Raw genomic sequence first — 13,514 nt, 5'->3', positions numbered from 1 at the left:
TTTGTGTTTTATTGATATTCAATACAATGTTTGAATTTTATTAGACAATGCATTGTAAGATGCTGGACCTAACATTTAATCCATTTATAAATTAGGGTCCTACAGAACCAATTTTTCAACATACAAAGCATACCAAAGCCACTAACTTTTCAGTTTCAATATGAAAAGTGAGGGGCCCTAAATGAGGCTCCTTGAAGTGGACATGGGCCCATTGACAATGATGATAATGATGATTATCACATTATGGTAGGCTTGGTAGCAAATACCGAAATAATCGGTTTCAGACACGGGCACGATTTCTCCTAGGGACCCCTTTTTTTCACTTTTTGGTGACTCGGATTTTCGAAGTCTTTTATTTATTTTTTATTTATTACAAATGAGAGTATCTAAATTTTGTCAAATATTTATATATATTACTTAATTAGTAATGGACCATACATAGTCATGATATATTATATAAATAACATATAAATTTAAATTATTTTTAGTTACACAAAAAAATGGCTCATAAATATAAAATTATTCTAACTCTCTTTTCCTCTAATTTTTTATATAGAGTTAGATATATGATTAGATTTTTTTTTTTTTTTTTATGGTTTATTTATATTGGACTTCTTGTTATCCTAAATTATTTATTTTTAGAGAGAGTTTTATTTCTTAATTTTAGAGTTAAATGTGGAATCACATCATAAATATCTATCCAAGTGAGTTATTATATACAAAAATCAGAAAGTCTAAAATTAATGAACATAAAAAATTAGCAANTTACTCGATTTTTCTGGAGGGGTAGCAAATTATGCACAGATGATTGTGCAATCAATAGATCAAGGTGTAATTTCTTCTTCAACAGTAGATTTGCACTCTAAATTTGTCCTTCACGCATACCATATTCCTAAACTTGTTGCTTTTTTCCAGGTTCTTGGATAAACTTTTATGGGAACATGGGGAAGATGCTTCTATCTCTGGTACAGAATATTATTGACTTCTCTGATTTACTTTCACATTCTATAGAATCTACATCTCATTCTTCAACTAATATTTATCAATCTGGTACTTACATTTTCTCGTGCTTTTGCCATAAACTATGTGATAAATGACTTTGTTCTGTTTTTCTTATTTTGTTCTTAGATTTTCATTTGAGTTGTCATTTTAATATAAGAGTTACTGCCAGCTCAAATGAAAGAAATTTAGTGAAAAATAGTTTAACATTCTTATAAATCTCTTGATAAATCCCTTGGTGTGACTGATCACAAAACTTCATTCTCCATAAATTTTCATTGATTAGATGACATTTTAATTGCTGGATTAATTTATTTTCAACAATTTCTTTTGTTATGAATTTCAATTAGTTCAATTGGTAAAGTTTTTAATGGTTGAATAAAGGATTTAAGATTCAATCTCCATCTACACCAAAAAACCGATTAGTGTCTTGATCTAATAATAAATTACACAATAAATTTTGAAAAAAAAAAATTCTTTTGTTCACCCTTTGATCCCCCCAAAAATAACCCTTTGTTTTAAACAACTTTTATTTAAAAATCCTCCTTGTGTATATTTATTTATTTTTTAAAATCAATTGCCTTAAGATTCCTTTAAATTAACTGGTACTAATTATTAATTGTTGAGCTTGCCTAATTAGTGGAAAATGTTGATACCAATGGTTACTTTAGTACTACAAATAGTGACTCTGCTTGATTGTAGCCTACACCTTTATGGATTACCGATCGAAATCCAATCATAAATTAGCCTTTATTTTGTATTGGAAGATTTATTTTGCGAAATCAATACATAAATTAGAATTTCTCTTTTTTTACCTTCTTTTCGATTTATATTTTAAAGGTATGTTGGAATATGTTTTTTTATTTATTTATTTGTTTTTGAACTTTGTGATGGAATATGTTATGCCAGGTATCTATATCCTTTGACATTATTTTCATGTGTCAACGCTTTGTGCTCTATCCTAACAAAAAAGCCCAAGCTCCTCCTAAACTCATTGGGGAAACTACAGAGCCGCTTGTTAATACTTCTGATCATAAGCAGTCAGAAACTGTATAAAGCTTAGGTTAGCTTGTAATGCATAAGTTGTTAAGCTTCATGGTTTCTTTTCAGAGAAGCTCATGAATGTGAAATGCTGTCAATTATAAGCAGAAACTTGTAATGTTATTGTAAAATTAGTCAAGCTTCACTGTAATTTTCATGTACTTTTTACCTTTTGTATAATAGAAACTGTAAATGTTCAACTGAATAATTTTTTTTTTAATTAAAAAAAAATAAAGAAATTATAGTCACTACAGACTGGAGTTGAGATATCAAACTGATCTTGTATAAGTGAAATATGGTAACTATGGTACCCAAACCCGATGGTTCTCACTAGGAAGGGATTGGACTCTCAATTTATTTGTTAGTGGGTATGACTGAGGTCCTACTATGGAAAACCTCAAGTGCTGCCTTGACAGCCCAACTATATGACACCTGAACCTTTCGTTTGTATCACTCTCCCTTCCCTGGTATTTTCCCCTCTCACTTTCACTCCTGTTTCTCACCCTTGATTTTTGCCAACCAATCCCCTCTCTTCTATCCTACCTTCCCTTTTATAGTCTCTCCTTAGTGGGGACTCAAATGATTACATTTCCGTCTTTTTCTATGTGGTCCTCACCTCCGTCTAGAATCCTTAGTAAATTGGTCCATTTTGAAAATTCTCTTGAAACTTGCACCTGACGCCAGATGGTGCTTGGCAGCAAATTCCCCCAAAGAACTAGCAACATTCGGGATTGTTTTGAGTATTGGTTGTTACCCCTTCAATTATCCCTAACCCAGCCAATGTCACTAGGCCGAGCCCAACCCAATAACAATGGGCCACTATTGGGCACCGATCTGATGTCCATACAGTAACTATAGGTAGTCACCATCCTTGACCAACATGTTAAATGGACCCCAAGAGGGCCAAGTGTACTTAAAATCCTAACTAATGAAAGAAGAAAGTTGAGTTTTAGGATGTGTTTGTTTGGGGATGAAATAAGGTGGATGAAAAACTTTGGAGAGAAACTGAGAAAGAAATTTTGTTTGTAGTGTGTTTGGTTGAGTGGGGAGGAAGAAAAATAAATAGTGGGACCCGGATGTTTTCTTCCCAAAATGGAGAAAAAACTAAAATGAGAAAATAAAACTATTTAATGGACAAAAATGCCTATATACACTTGCACATGGGCAATTTGTCCAATTCCTTTCTTTTTCTTTTTCCTTTTTTTTTTTTTTTTTTTTTTGTGCTTTCCTGGGCACATTACCTCTTCCTTTATAAGAGCATTACCCCTAACAATTGGATCCTTTAAATCTATATATATATATATATATATGTAAAGTTAAGAGAAAATTCAATTAGCTTTTAAATTGGAATTCAATTAAAGTCTAATTTTACGTCACTGTGTCCCATCTAATCTAAACTTTTAAACTTATGTGTCAAGTAAGTTAATTCAATGTAAAAATTTGATTTAAATTAAAGTTTAATTTTGTATCATGTGTCTTATCTAATCTAAATTTTTAAATTTTTATACCAAGTGAGTTAATTTAGTGTAGGAACATGGCGTAAAATTAGACTTCAATTGTAGAATCTAATTAGATTTTCTCTAAGTTTTGCCTATTAATTTTTATATATATATATATATATATATATATAGATTATTATCATTATTATTTTGGTTTTGAGCTATTAATTAAGTATAAAGGTCATGATACCGTCACAAAATGCTAAGCAATTAAAGGATTTATTTATTTATTTATTTATCATTGTTCATATATTAGGTCAAGAGTTAAGACAATTAAAAAACCTAGAATCCATGACAATTTTCCCTCTATTATACGATTAAGCAAAATCAAACTATTTTGGAGCACAGAGCCATGTCAGTTAGCTATCTTAGTTCAGCTTATTTATTTGCATTGTTAATTACATGATAATAGAATCATAATTCAACATATAAGCCCCATTCCAATTAATTGGTGATGTTTCACGTTACCCACCTATAACCTTGGCCTATGATGCCAAGTGAAATACACCAAGAAAAGTCAAATCTTAAAGGCTTGGCCCTAATTTTTACAAATATTGTAAACTTCAGGCTATGATGCTGAGTGGAATAAAATGAAAAAAAAAAAATCCAATTTAAGAGGGTTTTCAAGTATCCTATTTTTTTTATTTATTAAATTCATAAAGCTATTGATTTGTATGACTTATCCTACATCAATTATAGCTAACTAGTGGGAAAATGAAACATAATAATTTAATAAGAATATAATATAAATTTGTACGTTAAATAGTACATGTGTTATTTAAAAGTATTTTCTATTTTAATAAGATTTATGTAATGGAACATATAATGTATTTTGAAAAACTTTATTATGTAATGAAACACACACACACATATATAAAGATTTAAACTACATAATTATAATTCTTTTTTATATAAATGAAGAAGATGTTATTAAAAGGACTTTTTAAAAATATACTATTATTATTTAATTTTTTTTTTGAGAAGTACAACCACATCCAATCAATTTTAATACTCATATATAAATCCAACCAAATTGGGAGTCTAATGAGATGTTATTAGGTGTAGTAGGATATACTGGATTTTAAGTAAAATGCTAATGTGACAATCTCTTATTAGATTGTGTAAAACATGAGTTTTACACTTTATCCTTACCAAATTCGGACTCAATTTTTAATGGTTATTTTGTTTGTATTTTTAACTCAAAACTAAGGAGTTTAGCCAAAATAAAATAAAATATCATCCTTTCTGTTTTCAACCAAAAAATTAAGGAGAAAAAAAAGAATTTTTTTGAGCCCAAACCTGACAAAGGCAACCCACAAAAAGTATCAATTTAAGGTTAAATTAGTCCAAAATGGACCGAATTGGACTGAATTGGACCGATTAGACTAAAGTGTATCAAAATTAGCTGAATGGACCGAAGTGGATGATACAGGACCAAATTAGACCGAAGTGACCAAATAGACCAAAGTGGACTGAACTGGACCAGAATAAACTGAATGGACCAAAATAGACTAAAATGCTACTCTGACATGGCTTAACAAGTATGTAGCAATAATAAATGCTACATGTCAGATTTTAGATATTATATAAATGACACCTCAATTGAATTACTTCAAACACTAAAATATTTAAAATTCAAAATTTTTTGAAACCAAGGATATTCAAAAAAGGATTGATGGCAGTGCTGCAAAGTCCAATCTAATAGAACCTCTCACAAATCACACTAGACCCCCTTGCCTTCTGTGTGTTTGTGTGTGCACCCCAAAGAAAATTTAAGTAATTTTCTTTTGATGTGGGGTAGGGGGATATAAACAGTTGGAAACACTAGGAAATGTTAGTTGACCAAAAGGTCTTTGGCAAGAGATTTGAGTTGAGTTCCAATTTTTGGCTAGAATCAGATTGCATCCATCAGCATGGACAGTAGATTAAGTACTTTCAACATCTCCTCAAATAATGAACATAAACGACTTAAAGCAGTCACCAATCTGACCTGGGGAATATACTTGACGACTGTCATAAAAACTTGAATTGAGCTGCAATATAGAATTCACAGAAAGTTGCAACAGTAAATTTAACCACAGTATATAAATCAGGAAACGATATAATAGTAGTCAAAGCTGCACTTCCGTAATGAAGTGAGTAGAGAAAATTTAAGCAAGTCTCAGCTCAACAGGCATGTGGGAGAAAAAACTTGCTTAATATTCTGAACCACTACATATAGCAATATAAATTACAATGAAGTTCCATAAAATTACAGAAGCTCCTATCTGTAATCACTCCCCTTATCTCCTCTTCTTTTTTGTTTGGGCGCGGGAGGGAAGGTTACAAATACGGAGGAAGAAAGGCAACTATTCATTTTTTTGGATAAGTACACAGAAGAAATTCCCCCATTAAAATTTAAAGTAAGCAATGAATGCAATCAGGGTACAGAGATTTCATTTATCTGCTCCCATCTAAGTCTAAACTAAGAAACTTTGCTACCGGTGCTATTTTAAGGATTGGAAATTTTCTCTCAAATTCTCAAATGCATTGTCTGGGAGTAACAAATTTCAATCTAAGCACCTTCATATATCGCTGAGATTTCCCTCTAATCAAGTGACAAGAAGGCCAAGGTTCCCTATTTTCATCTGCAGTATCATGACAAATTCCAGTAATTTGGGAATAATCGTTGTTTAAGTTTACCCCATCCTCACCAGCTTGGCTGGCTTGCCAAGAAGGCCTTCATGCCAGTGCATTGAGAAAAAGTTAAATTGTAAGGAGGGAAGTCTAGATTTTCTTTAATTTTCCAACACATAACCTTTAGCAATTTCCAACTGGAAAGAATATAGATTAAATATGGTCATTATCCAAGAGAAGTGTCAGGAACTGAATATGGAGTAACCACAAGTAATTGTACCCAGGCTCAACTTATTCATGTATCTTATAGTGTTAGTAATAATCCACCTTTCCAAATCAGATGTGTGGCAATTACAATCTTCATAGTGCAAAGGCATAACACAGATCAGATCTTAGAAAGCACACTGATAGTAAAATTCAACGCAGAACTATCCTTAATGCAGGCAAAGTGATATTTGAGAATCCATGGTATCAAGTTGAAGTTAAAAAATAAACACAAAACTAAGATTGGCACAACAACAACGACAACAATCAAGCCTTAGTTCCTTCTTAAATTTTGGTTGGCTATGGATTCTTAATATATTTATCAAGGTCGGTGACATATATAAATTATTGCAAAAGAGGGGTGAAAAAAAAATCGGTTAAGTTGTCAGCCATTGTTGCCATTCACAAAAGGTTGAAATTCAAGGTACAAACAAAGCCATAAAGAGAACGTCTTACTTGAAAATGGAGGTTAGCCAAAGCCAAGAATGTCTTGGTAAAGCTATGAAAAAACAAACAGCAGCAAATAACCACACAGCAATGACAATTGCAATAGCTATCCTGGAAACCTTTTGACTTCCACGCTGTAGAAAACCATCAAGAAAGGTCAAAGTCAGTACTTCACTCTCCAACAAGATTACTAAGATAAAGTTCCACCTATAATATGAAAGAAGATATGAACTCAGTGAGGATTAGTAAACCACTTACATCATGGATTAAAATTTGGAACAAGACAATTAATGTTATAAGAACAGCGTGGGTAGAGAAAGCAACATCATTTGCAGCAACAGGTATCATCTGCAATAATTAGAACAACAACTAAGTAAAGAAAGGGTAAATTAATTAATTAAAATAAAATCAAAAACCAACTCAAGCTCTCATCCTTTAGCACGCACAACTTAAGTTCCATTCAGACTCTTAATACTGCTAGTTCAAATGCTGTCTTGTATATTCCAATTTTCAGTGTTAAGGATATCAACACTCAATCCTAATCTAGGCACAAGTCTATTATATAACTCTAATGCAAGTTCATTGTATCTAATGCTACTTGGAGTACAATAAAAATAATCAGTCTTGAAGTGCAAGCAATGTAATACTAGTAGTTCAAGTATTGTTTGTCTAGGATTTATCCTACTAAAAATATCTATAAATGAGTTCATTGTAATGCACAAAGTTTATTAGTACAGATGTAGCTATCAAGGGCTTTCCGCTATGAATGTAGACCTCTAAGGTCAAACCATGTTATTTTCATATGTTCTCTTTCTTTCTCTCTTCATTTCTTTATTTTGTTCTTCATATTTTCTCATACACTTTTTCATGGTTTCAAAGATATGTATCACCTTTTTTTAACGTAGTATTAGAAATGTTCTTCTCTAATATGGAATTAGAGTCATAGCCAGACTCATGTGACATCTATTAATTATTAGATCCAGCCTCTTTTGTCCTCGATTAATTTTCAGAATTAGGCTTTTGTGACTTCCACTAATCCAAGAGTCAAGTTTAGGATCATTCTCTCAGCACTACTACCGGACATTCTTACAAGGCAATCTTGTTGATTTCAATTACATTCAAAGGGCATATGCATCTTTTTTCTGCACTTGGTTTCAGCTTTCCTTCTTTCCTTCTAATCACATCTTCAACCATCTAGGCCAAGTATCATGGACAACATTGATTTATAGCTTCCTTTATCTGCTTTCTTTCTAGTCATACGTCTTTAGACAGTGTTCCTCGAATCACATTTCTAATTAGTAGCCTCTGTTGGCTTTCTTTTTGATCACGCATCTTTATCATCTTTTGACATATCATTTCATAGTCAAGCCTCTGATCAATAGCCTCCACAGGTATGACATGTATTGTGCTCAGCATTCAAGCTTCAATCATTGTGCACATCTAGTCTTCATTCTAGCTTGTCATCTGCACTTTATTTTGTCCATCCTAGTACACTCGAAAATCCTAGTCGGTCATGATTTCCTGTAGGGTCTTACTTTTTCTCTAAATTTCAAACGCAAGTTGTCTTCAACCTTCCACCTTGAATTTAAGGGGGATGTTAAGGGAATCAAGGCTTAATCCTTGTCAAGGCGCAAGTCTATTATATGACTGCATCTAATTAATGCTACTTGGAGTACACAGAATGTGGCTTCTAAGGTCGAACCACGTGATTCTCTCTTAAGTCTTTTTTCTCCTTTTGCCTTTATATTATCTTTCATATAAAGGCAATTGACAAAAAATAAAGTCCCCATCATCCCTCCTAATTTCAAGTAAATATCTTCGCGTAGAATAAAAAATAAAAAATAAAAAATTTAAGATAAAATCCAAGAAAGCCAAGAGAAGATTTATTTAGTAAAAAAACTAGTAAAGAAAGCCTAATCTAGGCCAGTATCTCCTGCGCTAGCAGCTAGACTAGTCAACAAGAGAACATATATGCAGATATGTTTCACCAGCTGCAGCAACTCAGTAAATAAACACAATATAAAATCTTTAGTTGAAATGGCATTTCACTCGAAAAATGAGATTTTGATTTCAACTAGAATCTGCTATGAGAATCAATTCCAAATATTCAGAACTTCAACTTCACTGTGTCATTGTCACCCACTATCCCAAAAACATCACTGTCAGCATCAAAGGTAAAATTATATGAACGCTAAATATTACAGCTTGTCACACACAACCTTGGAAGAAAACACGATTTCAGTTATATTTGTAAATTTTTAGCCGTGTCCATTCACACGTGTATAACTATCATTACTCTTAGATGAATACATGTATGTATATGGGAAAAAAATCGTAAAAGAAAAGGTTTCATTTTTTGCTGAAATTAAAACTTAGACTCAGTGATTATATTTTAGTACGAGAAGAAAGCACAAACCTCATCATAGCCGTATTTTTCATAGTACTGCTTCTGAATGGTGGAGCTAAAGTAGAGGGAAGCGTTGTATATCAGATACGAGGTGTGCTTCGTCAAATTCAGAACCACGAAATCAAAGCTCAACCCGACCACACTATATGAGAGTTCAAACATCAACACAAAACCCAAGAAAAAAGACAACCATGAAAGGCATAAAAATCCATGTTGATTATGTTGTGTATCTAGAACTAGGAGTCTGGAAATGAAGTATACGTTGACTTCTTACTAGTATTGGATTTACTACCTTTTTCTACGGAAATTCAAGATGAGTTGTGGGTAGGAACCAAAGGTCCATGATACGAAAGCAATCCAACCCACAACCTGGTACGTGATTTCCAGAGGAATTGAATTCCAGGAAGCCATAAAAAACAGTTTCCTACTTTTGTGATTCAAAAAAAAAATGTTTCCCACTTCTGAGTTCTGATTCTAGACAACCGGGTACGTCTTTGTACTTTTCAGTTTTGAACACGCCCAATAGTATGTCTAGATTCAGAAGCAAAAGTATAAAGCATCTCCTACGTGGCATACGGGCCTTAATTTTTCGCCTGTGCGGGATCCGTTTTTGTTTTTGCTTTGAATTATTTAGTATGTGATTGGATTCAACTTTTATTGCTTATGCATTTAGTCATTTCATGTTTCCTCTTTTATATATATATATATATATTTTTTTTTTTACACGTTTCAGGAGCGAAGATATCCTTCACGGCTACTATTTATGCACTGTTCATGAACAGAAGCCGCAAATGTTGACTTTTTAATGGAAAACAGTGTATCTGTGCATTGCTTACGGACTTACAAATATCACTTTTCAGTAATTTTTTCATTAAAAATGGGTCCTACGGTACTATTTACATATTTAAAAATTATTTTGCTACAGTGTTTTCAGTTTCAATAAATTAAGTTCTATCCAAATGGACCCTTATACATTGCCAAACATATAATAGTTTTGACTACTATCAATAATTAAGGCCATTGGTTAGTTCGCAGAGAAAAGGAGACATTTAACGAATTTAGTGTATTATGCTATCAGGATTAAGATCAGATGCAATATCTTATAACTAATACAATTGCTATGAGTGATTGAAATTTAACTCAACCATTGAATAAACATAAAAAAAAAAAAAGTAAAAAGTGAAAGTAAAAAAAAAGATCAGTAAAAAAAATTGCAAGAGGGAGGGGCCGAGGGGGTTAATTGCATAGTATAATTGCATCTCAATCCATGCAATTATTATCATGTTAAATTACTAATTGCCTTAAAAGTTTAAGCTACTAAAATATGGTAATTTAATCATTTAATCACATATTTTTAACACTTGTTTGGCTTTATCTTCTTTGATTTTTTTCTCTAATCAGTAAATGATGAGTTTATATATATTATATATGTTATTTCAAATCTCTTCACGTTAGTGGGTGGTTAGAGAGTACATACATTTCATTTGAGGTGTCGTACTCATGTTGTACCTACTGTGTCATTTATAATTTATTTTAAATTGCTCGTATCATTATATCATACCCGAATCTATATCCGTGTTCATGCTTCTTAGATTGGTGGCCACAACACCCAAATACTCTTCACACAAACAATAGGCTTAAAATAAAATTTGTTGAGTTTCGCATCCAACTTACCAAGTAATTTTATATATCTCTATTAATTTATATGATATTTTCAATGTATAAATAAAAGAGGTTGGTTTTAATTTATAAATTTATTTATTTATATTTTCTATATCTAAATGTTTTCTCATAAAATATTTTTGTGCATGAAGAGTTAATGAATAGTTATTTATATCTTATAAAATAATATAAAATGAAAGATTTTGACATTTTGTTGGCTTCTTTTAAGCTTTCAAAAAAATACACTTTTTTTCTTCCATGTCATCCTTCTAATATAGATATTTTAATTTGACTTTAAAATCTCACATGAGAGAGCTCGAAAAAGGATCTAAGCGTATTCATATTGGGTAATGCAAAATCCTTGAGAATTCAAAATGCATAACACTTTGATAATTGACACAAATGCACAAAATACCAGCTCCATTGGATGATGCATTTTGTATATGAATTTGAACGCTTGCTACAGGATTATGTATGTTTGCATAAGACTAGAGCATCATTCTTTACTAAATTAATTGTTTTTATTTTCTCTATTCTCTCTTTACCCTTCTCTCCCCTCTTTATGGTGTAGGATTGTGGGTAGAAAATATATTATTTTAATGTGATGGAAATCATGGAATGCAAAATGAAAAATGGAATATATGGTTTGTTGTAAAAATGGTATGTAAAATAAATAAAGTGACTTTTGGTGATACAAAATATATAGATATTTTTTTATAAGCTAATGAGAATGCTCTAACCACAGAAAATAAATGGTAATTTATCTTATTTTTATCAAAGTGCTATATAGGGTGAAAACAAAAGTGTCAAGTTGGGAGAGAGATGAGACACCACATGCAACAATATTAAATTAGCTTTTTTAAATAAATAATAATAATAATTAAAATGGCATTATTTATTTTGCTTTGAATATTTGCTTTTTTTTTTTTTTTTTCTCTCTTTTTTTTGGGGATAGTTTGATAGTTGAGAGTGAGAATATGAATCTGGGATGTCTAAGTTAGAAATACAAAAAAAAGTTAGTTGAATTACAAAACAATTGGTGGATACTACATTTCGATGAAACTTGAAAGAAAATATGCAAAAAGTCCACGTTTTAATCTCATTTCAGGTCGAATTAGTATTTGCTTCATCAATCGATCTGAGTAGTTCTTTTAGCAAAATGCAAGATACGTATATTACTTTTGTTTAATGTTCATCAAGTTTTCTATCGTTTGTTTAAAAAAAAAAATGTTCATCAAGTTGTTTAATGTTCATTATATCCATAAATACAAAGTTAGGTGAGCATTTTATGTCACAGAGCCATTCTATGCTCATGAAGAGCATTACGCCTCGCACAATCATCTTTTCAAAAACAAAAACCTAATATATTATAAATATTTTTTATATAAAAAAAACATAAATAATTTCCGGGGAATGTTAAAAAAACTGGAATTTTTTTTATATAATTATTTTTAACCTTACATATCAATTCAGTATGACATATTTATAAAAAAAAATAGAAATAAAAAATAATAATATGACTTATGGCAGAGGATAGCATATCTACAGAGTTCAAAAATAATCGATTTTTTTTTTTTTTTTTGATATCAATTTCTTGCATGGATTTTTTTTTAATAAGATTCTTGCACGTTTTTGTTTATAATATTTTAGAGTTTTCTTTTTCTTTTTTAATTTAGTGCGTGGGGGAGCATACAATTATACAAATTTAGTCTTTTTCTCTAGTGGCTAATGAATAAGACAACAATAGGCTTAAAGTAAAGGACACATCAAGAATACTTTTTCCCTTTGTTTGATGCTTAGTGGTGTGATCAATAATTTATCATCAACTTAGTCTTTCTTTAGGATTTTCCCCTGCTCTATAATTTAACAATATTATATCTCAGCAAAAAAAAAAAAAGTTATCTTTTTAACAATAAAGAGTGGTATTGATTAGAGGGGGAAAAAAAAATTGAGAGCGGTCTCTTGACATAATGAAATTCCTACCTTTCTATTGTGGCATGGATAACGACATTGTTAGGGGTGACAAAATTAGATACGACCAGCGAACCCGACACGACACGACACGAGATTAATAGGTTATGGATTGAGACTTAATAGGTTCATGTCATATTCGGATTGACATGACTGACCCGTTTAATAAATGAGTTGGGTTAGTGTCCATCACATGGAACTCGTTTGACTCGTTTAATTAAATGATATTTTACCAATATACCCTTCAAACCCTAAGTATATAAACTTCTTAATTGTTGTGGTTTATTTTCTTTGACATATTATGATTGATTACATATGATATTGAGATATGCTTTAGTTTTTAATTATTATTTGTAATACAGTTACTTATTAGTTCTAATTTTTATATAAAAATATTTATTAGTTTGGGTTTTCATAATTCATATTAATTTGTTTAATACTAAAATTATTATTATTATTATTATTATTATTTTCGTTTTGATAAAATCTAATAAACGGTTCGACAAGACTAACCCGTTTAATAAATGAGTTGTGTTTGGGTTAAAGAATCTTGACCCATTTAATAAACATGTCGGGTTTGGGTTGACCCATATAGTCTAATACTCATA

At 31.1% G+C, this 13,514-nt stretch overlaps 1 protein-coding gene and 1 long non-coding RNA gene across 2 annotated transcripts; one reads left to right on the top strand and one right to left on the bottom strand.

The window, feature by feature from the left end:
- The first annotated feature begins 761 nt into the window (after positions 1-761).
- On the top strand, positions 762-2,285 carry LOC136067982 (uncharacterized). Its single transcript, XR_010629368.1, has 3 exons — positions 762-829; positions 916-965; positions 1,909-2,285. It is a non-coding gene; the product is annotated as an uncharacterized LOC136067982 (long non-coding RNA).
- Positions 2,286-4,771: 2,486 nt separating this feature from the next.
- On the bottom strand, positions 4,772-9,800 carry LOC111983033 (cystinosin homolog). Its single transcript, XM_065774515.1, has 5 exons — positions 9,566-9,800; positions 9,283-9,415; positions 7,125-7,214; positions 6,876-7,000; positions 4,772-5,572 (listed from the first exon to the last, which is right to left on the bottom strand). Exons 1-5 carry the CDS (start codon positions 9,682-9,684, stop codon positions 5,434-5,436), a joined length of 606 nt encoding a protein of 201 aa, XP_065630587.1. The 5' UTR covers positions 9,685-9,800; the 3' UTR covers positions 4,772-5,433.
- Between the last annotated feature and the right edge of the window lie 3,714 nt (positions 9,801-13,514).

Source organism: Quercus suber, unplaced genomic scaffold (assembly GCF_002906115.3).
Source record: "Quercus suber isolate HL8 unplaced genomic scaffold, Cork oak 2.0 scaffold_94, whole genome shotgun sequence".
NCBI classification, from domain to species: Eukaryota; Viridiplantae; Streptophyta; class Magnoliopsida; order Fagales; family Fagaceae; genus Quercus; species Quercus suber.
Note: the sequence above shows the minus strand (reverse complement) of the source record. Positions and strands in the feature narration are given on the sequence as shown.